Below are 12587 nucleotides of genomic sequence, written 5' to 3'. Positions count from 1 at the left end.
TTGTGTTGAGTGGACTAGAGATAAGTGTTTTATTACGTTGTTTATTTCAGTGATGGATTGTTGCATGTTGGACTAGAGAGAATTGACTTGTTACTAGTGTTGAAAATCGGATCGAGATTTGTGATCCAAATACTTTACTTTGCTATCCGAATACTATTCGTCGCTCGGATAATTCGGAAACGTGAAATTCTTGAACAAAATCACATCAAAAGTTCATATACTCATAATTTCTTACTTATTTCAATGTTTATGAGTGTCTGTGTATGCTGAGTATGAAATTTTACTTTCGATTTGCAAATTGTTTGAGCCGCGAAGAAAAAAACGTGCCTACCTTTAGCCGCAATTATTAAGACTATCCATGATATCCAAAAAAATCAAAGAGGTGATTAAATTTGTGTATAACTACTCCTGTAATCCCCCCCCCCCACACACTTATCATTTTTGTTCAATCAACACGAATGAAAAAAGTAAAATAAAAACATCTAACATTTATTCCGCCAAGGTCGTTTGAACCAATCAGTAAGTGAGAATATATGTGACCTAGGTCGTTATGAATAAATTACATTGCTGGAAGTCTAACCACAGGTTAACTTGTATCCCGTAAACCCACGAAGTAGTTTCTATCTAGTGTAAACCAGCGCGAGGAATGAATGAATATTTTTTTATTTAGACTACTGTTTTCGTTGCACTGCATTAATATTTTTATTAGTTACTACCGCTAAATAAATACGCGTGATATTAACATTTATGCTTAAAGCTGCGTACGTGATCAATAGCATTGGGGAAAATTTCAAAGTAATCAGATGTAAATATGGCTAAATATAGAGCATAGGGAATGTCAGAATATATTGTAACGAGTAGTAAACGGATAGTAAAATGATTCGGATAACCCTTATTTTGTATCCGTTAACAGATATCCGAATAGTAGTTTCAACACTACTTGTTACGTTATATGTTTTGTTGTTTATTTCAGTGATGGAGAATTACGTGTAGAACTAGAGAGAATTGAGTCGTTACGTCGTTTATTAGAGGAAGGTGTAGAGAAGAACAATACTCTACGTATTATACTCGAACAACAAACACAGACGAAAGAACCATATATAGACACAGGTAAATAGTCTACTTATTGTACTTGAACAACAACCATATATAGACACAGGTAAATAGTCTACATATTATACTCAAACAACAAACACAGACGGTACAACCATATATCGTCACAGGTAAATAGTCTACATACTTGAACAACAAACACAGTCGATACAACTATATATAGACACGAGTAAATAATCCTTGTCAGCCGTGTGGGACGGAGGGCCTGTCAGCAGTGTGGGGTGGAGGGCCTGTCAGCCGTGTGGGGCAGAGGGCCTGTCAGCAGTGTGGGGTGGAGGGCCTGACAAGGACAAGTGTCTGATCATTCAGACAGGACAAAAAACTGACGTCCTATGTCTGTCATTGGCCGGTCCCATCACTATTAGGCAAAATTTAACTCGTACTTCATAGCATATTTCCGTCGTTATTAAAAGGGGTTGGTACAAGAAAATAGAACATTAAACCTCATTTCATTTGTAAATCACCTACACTATTGTCTGTTCTATTTCAGATGAGCAGAAATTAAACAAGTCTGTCAACACCAGTCAATTTGATGAAAACCACCTCCACGATAATCCCAAGATATCATCAGTGGATGTCAATACTTCTCCTATTAAAGTCTCGCGTGCACAAATAGCCACGCAGACGGACATCACTGCCACAGCTGAGGCTGGCTTGAACAAAAGTGTGCGGAAATCGGTGGAGTTTGACGAGTCTATTAGTAAATTTGTTGAAAGAGATTCTGATTTTTCGTTCAATTTGTTGCCAAAATCTCATCTCGATTCAGTTGATAACGTGTCAAGTGTTGGTCACGATAATAAACTGATTGATTTTACGGACGCACCATCGGAACTTCTTAATCTCCAGAATCACTGCTTTTCTCGTATTTCTGGTTTCCGTGGTGATACGCGAGCTGCAGGCTGTGACAATTATTATTCCACTGACGGATCGTTAGGAGTCGGCAATGAGTCATCGAATTTGAATCCTCAGGAAACTGTTTTAAGCAGTAACAAAATACATAAACCACTTCACTCTCCTCCCGAGCTGCTGCGTCACCTCGTTCAATCGTCTCAATCATCAGACGGTAAACTTCACTCCAATTCGTTAATATCGTCACCAAGACTTTTACAAAATACAGACAATAGTCGCGATATTCACAGCTTGCCTTCTTATGCGAATCGTACATCAAGTGAAGGACATCGTTACAGTTCGTATCAACCATCATCGCATCTTCTACGTGATAATTCTCGCAACAGTGCGCAAACGGCCCATGCCCAGTCGATAACAAATATCGAATCAACAAAAGATAAAACAGATCCTCAGATCACGGGAATAAACTCTCATCTTCCGTTTAAGTCTTTCAGTGATCACCATGGCGATAATGTAGAGGCAGACGACGTGGATGTTGATAGATTGTCGGTCGATCAAAGTGTTTTATTGAGTGAGGATATTTCCAACATGTCCGCGCCGTCGCTACGTAAATTAGTGTCTAAACTACAGAATGATCTGATGGACTCCTTACAAGAAAACCACAATTTGCAAGGTCAGGTTCACAACAGTTTTGGCAGTCGTCAAATCCCCGGTAAAAATGAGACCGATCCAACGACGGCAGATTTACGCGTCCTGCAACAGAAGCTCGACAATTTGCAACTCACTCTAGCGAAAACCCAACATGAGAATGAAACCTTACACCAACACCTGCAGTCTCCAAATAAAAACAGCGATAACCAAATCGCCGAGTTGAAACAAAAACTGAGAGAAGTGGAAAACAGGAATAATTTATTGAAGAAGCAGATTGAATTGAATTCGCAAACGAGTAGTTCACCTACTGGTTTTAACCCTGAACTTATTCTAGAAATGGCCACCGAAATCGAAAAATTAAAGAAAGCTGCTGCAGAGAAAAACAACCAGGCTTCAGATTCAGAATCCTCGGAAAATGGTGGAAGTGGGTGTCTGGCAAAAGATGGAACGGCGAGTCCTGATAGAACAACCAATGGTAGACGATCTCTTAATTTGGATAAAGATCCAGTGAAATATCCAGATACGAATAGTACGGAACTTCAAGGAAACGGTGATCAACTTTGTTTAAATTCTACAGGAAACTTATCTGTTGCTGATTCCCTAGCGTCTAAACCAGTAGTGAGTGCGACGAGCCATATTCCCAGGTTAAGACGGGCAGCTGATTCAAACCCAAAGCCCAAGTCCACCCCGGTAGTTTCTTGTCTTACTGGAGAAAATCGCCCAGCACTGTTAGAGAGTTTGTTACAAGCCGCACGTACCCAGATTTCTCAATTAGAAGAAAAGTTAGCGGCAACAGAAAACACAGTTCGCTTCCAGAGTTCCAAGATGAAATATTATCGTAATCTAGCCAGCGATGCTGGATTGATACCAAAATTATCGTCACGATCGCAAAGTGAAACAAACCTGTTCGTAGCCTCAACCACAAAACCACGTAACAATCTAATGGCCCCCACTGGTTCATATGAAAACTTGTCAAATTTCAATGAAAACGGCACAAGTTCTATTTCGTCTGAGGAATCACAAAAATACGGAAAGACGGAAAATGTGACGGCACTGAAAACACAGATCGATGAACTTATAAATAAATTACAACGTCAGACTTTAGAAATCAATCAACTCCGCACCAAATCCTTTGATCGCACTTGTCGTTCGATTTCCCCGCCAAATGTGTCCCCCAGAATCAAAGAATTAAAGAATCAGTTACGTGAAAATGTCTCGTCCCCAGTCTCGAGTAAATCCTTCATTCAAACTATCCAAAGATCGGCGTCAGAGGAATCGCAGACTATTCCAGAGCAGGATTATATCCAGAATCTGAAGATCCGTTTCCCCGATAACGAACATGTTCGAAACAGCGTAGACAGAAATTACAAACGAAGCCCCTCTCTCGAAAAATCGTATTTAGGCCTGGGTAGAAATTATTCGTCTAAAAGTCGGTCTCAAAGTGATTTGAATAATATCGACAATCCACAGGCTTTCCAGAAATTATTAGAGCGTAACCAACAATTAGAATCGGAACTCGCAGAAGTCAAAAACGATAGTTCTATCCTAGCTGCCCGATTGGTGGAATTAGGACAAATGAACCCTGCCGGTCCGAAGCAGGTTGAAAATTTGACCCAAAAAGTGCGCGATTTAGAAAAGGAGAAAGAGACTTTAGCAGAAAATCTACGAAAATCCTCGGAGAAGGTGGAAGATTTGGAGAGTAAAGTGAAATCGTATCGGAACGATAAACAAATGTTGGAAGGCGATGTGAGAAAGCTGGAACAAAAACTCAAGTGGATGGAACGCGAGCAAACATCAGTCGGCGCGGACAGAGAATTGTGGGAAGTACAACAACAATTATACGATAGCCAGAATACGTGTCTTCAACTTCGTAACCAATTGGAAGAAATCAGTTGTTTTATGTCTGAATTAATTAACCATGATCGTGGCCAATCAGAAGATAGTAGTAGTGTGGGTGTGGCTAATATCGACAGGTTAAAACAACATATACAGAGTAGTAGAGAAGTGATCAACGCCAGTATGTCCGACAGTACGTAATTTATTTTTTTATTCTCATAGAAATTGTTTTAATGGCTTTAAGTAATTTGACTGGAAACCCACAGGACACTGTTCTTTCAAAGGAATACAACCTGGACTCTTTGGTGTTATTTAGTTAGAGAGAGGGAGATTGAGTTTAACGTCCACTCGACACAAACTAGGTCATTCGGGACTAACATATGGTTCAATTTTATTTCAATAATTCACTTGCACATAGGGGTCTTTATCAGTGGGAGGAAACCGGAGGACCCGGAGAAAACCCACAAGGTTGGACAGGCGTTAAACCCCATTTCTCTCTCTCTATTCCAGCAAAGAAGAGTTGTGTTGGACAGAATCTGTTACTGTAACCAGAATTGATATTGAAACTTTTTGGAATTTTTTCATTATTAGATTAAATGCTTAATGTTGATGTGTGTAATATGCATTGAATATATTTTCTTGTTATAATTTTAGTTTCAAGAATAGAAGAAAAGAGTCGATTGGATGCCAGTGATCATGTGACAGGAAGTAAATATCAGAGTGCCGTTGATGAAATAAATAAATTACAATCACAGTTAAACTTACAGGAAAACAGGTATACATGTATATATATACATATAGACTGACATAAGCCATGTTAACCCTTTAAAGACTTGGTAATATGTAAATATTGAGTACCCCAGTTCCTTGAAGAAAAGTTATATATTAATACATCCCTGAACGGACGAAATAGTCTGAAAATGTTGTTCCTTAGACCATCTCAAACTGCCTGAGATAGGTGAATAGCTTTCTGTATGATAGGACCAATTACTAGTTTGTGCGAGCGCAACAACTGTGAATGTTAAATGGCAGGCTAAGTGCAAAAGGGTTAATATGGCTATCAGTTTATTGAAAACAACTCGCAATTTCAATGCCTGTTTCTGGTTATTTGCTTCTTGCACTAGCTAGTAAACCACCTAAGCCACTAGTTAGTAAACCCACCAGAGACACTAGTTAGTAAACCCACCAGAGCCACTAGTTAGTAAACCCACCAGAGACACTAGTTAGTAAACCCACCAGAGACACTAGTTAGTAAACCCACCAGACACACTAGTTAGTAAACCCACCAGAGACACTAGCTAGTAAACCCACCAAAGTCAATAGCTAGTAAACCCACCAGAGACACTAGCTAGTAAACCCACCAGAGTCAATAGCTAGTAAACCCACCAGAGTCAATAGCTAGTAAACCCACCAGAGACACTAGTTAGTCAACCACCAATGAGTAATGTATTGACTCACTAACCTTGAGGTCCTGGGTTTAATTCTAGTTTGCTCCCGATGTTAGTATCCTCAGGACCTTACAGCCCAGTTTCCCTTTGTCAGAGGTTTGTGACGAAGAACAGGACAAGGATAAGTGGCTAGTCGTTCATTTAATTAGGAATTAATTGGATAGTAGGACATTGAAACCCTTTTCATTAGTAAAACAGTTGAATCTTATAAAATCTTCAAATTCATGGTAACCAAGCACAGATAATTGATGTTTTTGACGAGAGCAAAAGTGGTACTTAGAATTGGTTACATTGTTATAAGATCAGTTATTAACATTATTTCCCGTTCACAGGAGCCGAGAGAAACTGGCAGAAAAAGAGGCTGAATTGAAGAGGTTACGAGAAGAATTGTCGTCCGCATTTCAACATGGAATCCCGGAAGGTTGTGATAGTGAGGCTCCGTCGCCACAACGCTCCGTGGGATCAGCTGATGGGCAGCCGGTCTCTCACGATTCAGGTTTGTCTCTTGTTTTCTACTCCTGTTTTGAAACGCGGTCGTACGCTGGCATCGTCTCAGTCCTCGGTTAAAGTTATCATCACATTGTCTTGAAATTTATAAAAAGTGTTAATAAGAGGAAGAATCCTATTGATTCCTATAATTTCCAATAATTAATTGCACAGGATCACTTGGAAACGTTTGGACTCTCTTAAAGCTGAATTGTCTGATTGTCAAAAGCATATGCTTTAAATCATAATGTCTGTCATTGAGTTAAGTGGTGTACCCCACTTGTACTCAACAAGGATAGGGTCGCCTGTCCAACCTTGTGGGATTTCTCCAGGTCCTCCCGATTCCTCCCATGGCTAAAAACCTCTACGCACATGCACATTTTCGAAATAAAATTGTATCATGTTAGTCCCAAAATGACCTAGTTCGTGTCAAGTGGACGTTAAACCCCATTTCACACTCTCTCTCTCTCAATAGACATAGTAGGCCATTGGCCTATGGCATACAAATATCTGGATCCCAACTGAAACTAATTTGTTATAACTATGTTTCACGGGTACACAGATGAGTTTGGCCTAGTACGTTAGTAGGTCATTCAGACGCTGATCTTTTTTGTGGTTATGTGTGTCTGCCCACTCTTGTTGCTCGTGGATCTATGTTCTATTTCCTGACCAATTCTGATGTTTATTTCCAGGTTCTAAATCTAGAAAATCTTTAACTTCTACAGACGGCAACAAGGTGAGATCTACTGTCCAACAAAGCGACGAAGACGAATTCTCTGTCGAACAGATCCGACGTCGCATAGCCAGTGGACGAACAGATACACGATCAGGAAGCTCGATGACAGATGTAACCGAAGTGATGTCAGAACGAGAAAATCTGTCACAAACTTCTCGGCTCAACTTACAGAGAATGTTTCACAGTATGCCGCCAAATGCCCCCGAAAATACTTCCATCCCCGGGGATGCTCCGAATCACCGAAACGTTTCTTACAGAGACCCGAACTTATCAGCTCTATATTTATCGAAAATGAACGAAAGTGATTTCTTGTTGAGTGACAGTCATTTCTGTAACCAGAGTAACGGAAGTATGTTCGGTGGACGATTGGGCGATGGACTAGATCGTGTCGATAGTTCCGAAACAAGGAGTAAATCTTCGGACACACTCAGTCAGGTGTCAAGCTACAAGGAAAGAAGTCGTACCCCATCTGGATCATCGGAAGTACAGATCATGAAAGCTCGTTTAATTGTTGCAGAGGACAAAAATAAAACATTACAAGAAGAACTCAAAGTGTACGAGAATTTAGTGAAAAATGCTGGCACGCAAAGTTCGCCGAATACCCGATCTGGTCGAGGACAAGGTGATAATTTACACGACCATCTGATGGAGATACGAGCCTTGCGACTTCGTCTGGAGAAATCTCTTGATGAAAGTGAAAGATTGAGACTTCAACTTGAAGAACGTCTTCGTGAATCACAAACAGGTAAAAGAAAATATCAAATTTTTGTTTGGTCGATCTAATACAGGGATTCGCAACCTGTTTCCAACCTTGTGGGTTTTCTCTGGGTCCTCCGGTTTCCTCCCACTGCTAAAGACCCCTATGCGCAAGCGAATTATTGAAATAAAATTAAACCATATGTTAGTCCCGAAATGACCTAGTTTGTGTCGAGTGGACATTAAACCCCATTTCTCTCTCTCTCTCTCTTTCTCTCTCTCTATCTATTTATGAGACAAAACTACCGACATTATTTATGTATGTTATTGTTGTTGATATGCAGGACGGAGGGCCTGACAAGGACAGCTGTCTAGTTGTTCGGATGGGATGAGAAACCGAGGTCCCGTGTACATATTGGCTTGCACGTAAAAGATCCCTTGACAGTTGGAATTCGATATAAAGAGTAGACCGCAGTGCACACTGTATGGCGTATGCCCGTCTTCATTAACCCAGTTCGGAGCAGAACAGTAGGACGTTAAACCCCATTTTATTTTTATTTGTTGTTGATGTTTCATTACAGCCAATAATGATCAAATCAATTATGAGAAGAAAGTACAGGAACTGACAAATCTTGTCTCCAATCTACGAAATCAGCTGGAAGGCAGAGAAAAACATGTTGTTGAGAAACTCACCATCATTGAAGAGCAAGAGAAGATAATCCACAATTCAAAAATACTTCTTGAAAAACAGAACCATCGCATGAACGAAAGTGATAAACGCTGCCAAGAAATGGAGAAGCACAAACAGAAAATGGAGGAGAAATGTCAAAAGGTGGAAGAAAGCTGTCGGAAATTGGAAGAGAGCCGTCAACACATGGAGATAAATTTCCGAAAACATCAAGAGCGTAAGGAACGACAAGAATTACAACTCCGTAAGGCTGGAAAAGAGATACGCAAGTATGTAATTTAGTGAATTCTATTGGTCAAAAGGGACGTTAGATGGCCGAATGGTTAGCATGTGTGCGTTGTATCATAAGGTCTGTCATTGAGTCAACTGGCGTGGTTTCAATTCCCCAGTTGTACGTGACAAGGAGTAGGGTCGTCTGTCCAACCCAGTGGGTTTTCTCCGGGTTCTCCGGTTTCCTCCGACTGCTAAAGACCCTACGGCTACGCTCAATCAAATTATTGAAATAAAATTGTACCCCATATGTTAGTTCCGAAATGGCCTAGTTTGTGTCGAGTGGACGTTAGGTATAGTTATTGGTATAATATATTTTTTTGTTTTAGGTTACAACAAGAAATTTTATTGTGGAAAGAAAAAGCTGAAGAAAAAACGGAACTAAATAAAACGTTAAAATTAGAATTATCAATGTACGAAAGGTTACAAGCTAATAAAGAAAGTAAGTGTTAAAATAATATTCTGGCCCGAGTTCACGATGCTGTGATAGGTTGGTAATTATGGAGGCCTGTACGGGTAATAAATATATGAGCGATTAGTAACTTAAATTGGTTATTTAAAATGAAGTTACATATAACTCCCACTAATTTTTGTTCCCCCACCCCACATTCTCTCTCTCCATCCATCACATTATGTTTTTTCCGTTACAGATTCCAGCCAGTCAAATCTAGATATAACTGATCTATTAACGGAGATACAGCACTTACGAGTTCAGTTGGAGAAATGTATTGATACTAATAATAGATTACGGCAGACTGTCGAAGATCTGCTACATCAACAGATGAAACAGTCGACCAGTCCTAGACTTGATGCTGGAACAACCAGTCCTAGACTTGATGCTAGTTTAACCAGTCATTCATCATCAGTTGGTTTGTATATTTCTATTAATTTCAATAAATCGAGACTTTTCTTCCTAATCCAAATTTTTTTTCCCAGAAGCCAGATTGAATTTACTTCTTGTTAATTCTCACTGATTTTTTCTTCTTCATATTTCAGCTTCGGAAGCTGCTGATGGTCGACCAAGTCCTCGAAACTCTCCGCGTAAATCTGACAGCCGTGAAACCGTTGAGAAGGAGACGTATATTCATCGTAAAATACGGGAGGAGAAGTATGAGTACGATGTTAACGGTGTTAGAACAACGGGAGATTATAATAGATATAGAAGTGAGGACAGATATACATCTGATAAAATACGATCTGATACGCTTCCAGACACAATTTATAAAATAGGTAATTATAAAATAGATATACTTCCAGACACAATTTATAAAATAGGTAATTATAAAATAGATATACGTCCAGACACAATTTATAAAATAGGTAATTATAAAATGGATTCTCTTCCAGATACAATTTATAAAATAGATCATTAGTAATTTATAACAATCCCCATGGTTTCTAGTGGGCCTTATCAAGTTTCACCACAAAGGAATTGTCACAAAATGAGCCTTAAATCTGGCAGAGAGTTGAAATCCTAGTACAAATTCTAGCTTTTAGCAAGTATTCTGCAGGCCCCAGGTTGAGAAAGCATTCTTAGACTTAAGTTAAGAATTTACTCAACTTTTGGTCACTGTTTATGAGAAATATCTTTGATCCAAAAACCCAAAAATTTGCACATAGTTTCTTATTGATGTATTTGATACATTAACACAACAAAATTTTATAAAGGGCTATATTTTAGTTAAAATAAGGTGAAACCAGGGCCATGTTTGAGAAAGATCCTGATGATTTTCCAGTATGGTTTCCCCCTTGTCAGTGTTGCAGGATGGAGAGCCTTGCGAGGAAAAGTGTATAGTTGTTTGGATAAGATGAAAAGCTTAGAGCCTGTGTTCACTTAAAAGAATTCTTTAAAGTATAGGGCTGACCTTAAAAATATCTTTGTTTCACCAAACCCGACCCACAATCGAGGAGAAGGGTCGGTAGGTCGGTTTTTTTTCATATTTTTTTTTTAAAGTTAGAGAAATCAATACAGAAGACTTATTAGCTGTATACTACAGATTCATTAATTTTGTTTAATGAATTTGGGGTCTGACGTAAAAAGTAACGAACTGAAAGTCTTTTTATTAAACTTAAGAGCTAATTTGACAGCTTAATAATTTTCCGGGTGGAAACATTCGTCTTCTTTATTCAATTGGCAAAAAAATCAATGACATCGGGAATTTTTCGTGATGCCCGACTCGCACACGATTTGCCACGAACTTGAAGTGTGAAATTCCTTCAACAGGTTTTTAACGATAGTGCGGGTTGTGCCTTCATTTTTCTCGAAAACGGATATTGAAAATATCGTCGTTATGTTTAAAACTACGCACCACAGACATAGAAGCAGAATCATTTCGTGGGAATGGATGTGTATTCGTCTGCAACCATTTTGTTGAGAAGCGACACCTATGACGCTTTCGTCTTGATCAACCAGTTTCAATAATGAATCAAACCATAGCCATAGTAAAGGGAAATAACTCTTGTGATATATTTCAGGTTGACACACAAAATAAAATAAAAAGATCGTGGAAAAGTGCAATAAAATAATTTAAGTCGGGGGTGGTTTTAGTTAGTCAGTCGCGTTAGGCGAAACAAAGATATTTTTAAGGTCAGCCTAGTCTGTATCACCGCTGTCTGAGCAAAATGCCCGTCTTCATTAGCCCAGTCAGAGCTGAACCGTAGGACGTTGAACCTCATTTCATTTTAAAAAAAATTTCTCCATTTATTTATTGATTTTGTTTACATTAGGATCTGCCAATCAAACTACACGGAATTATTCAGGGGAAGATAAATCTAGATATAGTACTTCAGTACCACATCGCTGTCCGAACCCCAACATCAGTATACATTCTCTACCGCCTGATTTAGATAAATATTTCGATAAAGAGAGTTCCGTTAAATACTGGGTGGACACGTCTGCTTATAAAGGTTTACATCGTTACTATATTTGGCATGGTGTTATTATGAAAGAATGCCAAATTTGGAATGATTAACACTTAGTATGAGTAAAAAAAAATATTGATTAAAAAAGTTCTCGTTTGTTTCACACAATGCATGAATTTCAAGCATGGAGTTGTTATTTTATCTTTTGGAGTTATGACCCTTGATCATTTGGCTGACTAGAAATTGACCTATTAAAGAAAGAAGCCTGTTGTGTTACCGATAATTGCTATTGTAGTTACAGCTCTAATTTAAAGTAGCTAAATCTCTAACTCAATATCATCCAAAGTCTGGAATAACCAGATGCTTGAGATTGCCATTCGATTGAGACTTCTGGGGCATTTCGCCGAACAGAAATTAGAGTAAAAACAGAAACGATTGAATGTCAAGTCCAACCTTGTGGGTTTTCTCCAGGTCCTCCGGTTTCCTCCCACTGCTAAAGACAAAGACCCCTATGTGCAAGCAAATTATTGAAATAAAATAGAACTATATGTTAGTCCCAAAATGACCTAGTTTGTGTCGAGTGAACCTTAAATCCCATTTATTTATCTCTCTTTTGAATGTTCAGATGGGACAAAAAAACAACAAACAACTGAGGTCCTGTGTAAACATTGACGTGCACGTAAAAGTTCCCTTGCCTGTTAGATTACGAGTTGGCTGAAGCACTGCAAATTTCCCTCATAGCACACTGGAGACGAAAAACTGAGGTCCTGTGTAAACATTGGAATGCACGTAAAAGATCCCTTGGCAGTTGGAATTTGATATAAGAGTAGGCAAAATTTCCCTCATAGCACACTGTATGGCGTATGTCCGTCTTCACTAGCCCAGTATTGGAGCAGAACAATAGGACGTTAAACCCCATTTCATTTATCTCATATCACACTGCATGACGTAT

General features: G+C 39.0%; 1 protein-coding gene across 2 annotated transcripts in view; it reads left to right on the top strand.

Moving 5' to 3' along the window:
* LOC126827494 (uncharacterized) overlaps window positions 1–12587 on the top strand; it is a 75096-nt gene that overhangs the window by 53046 nt on the left and 9463 nt on the right. For both annotated transcript variants that reach the window (XM_056102153.1, XM_056102154.1), the window contains 10 exons: window positions 974–1110; window positions 1604–4642; window positions 5104–5224; window positions 6230–6393; window positions 7076–7864; window positions 8397–8772; window positions 9103–9215; window positions 9424–9642; window positions 9770–10003; window positions 11501–11680. In XM_056102153.1, the coding sequence (XP_055958128.1) occupies window positions 974–1110; window positions 1604–4642; window positions 5104–5224; window positions 6230–6393; window positions 7076–7864; window positions 8397–8772; window positions 9103–9215; window positions 9424–9642; window positions 9770–10003; window positions 11501–11680 (5372 nt within the window). The remainder of the gene's footprint in view (window positions 1–973; window positions 1111–1603; window positions 4643–5103; window positions 5225–6229; window positions 6394–7075; window positions 7865–8396; window positions 8773–9102; window positions 9216–9423; window positions 9643–9769; window positions 10004–11500; window positions 11681–12587) is intronic.

Source organism: Patella vulgata, chromosome 7 (genome assembly GCF_932274485.2).
Source record: "Patella vulgata chromosome 7, xgPatVulg1.2, whole genome shotgun sequence".
Lineage (NCBI taxonomy): Eukaryota > Metazoa > Mollusca > Gastropoda > Patellidae > Patella > Patella vulgata.
The sequence above is the reverse complement of the archived record's forward strand: the minus strand, read 5'-3'. Positions and strand labels throughout refer to the sequence as shown.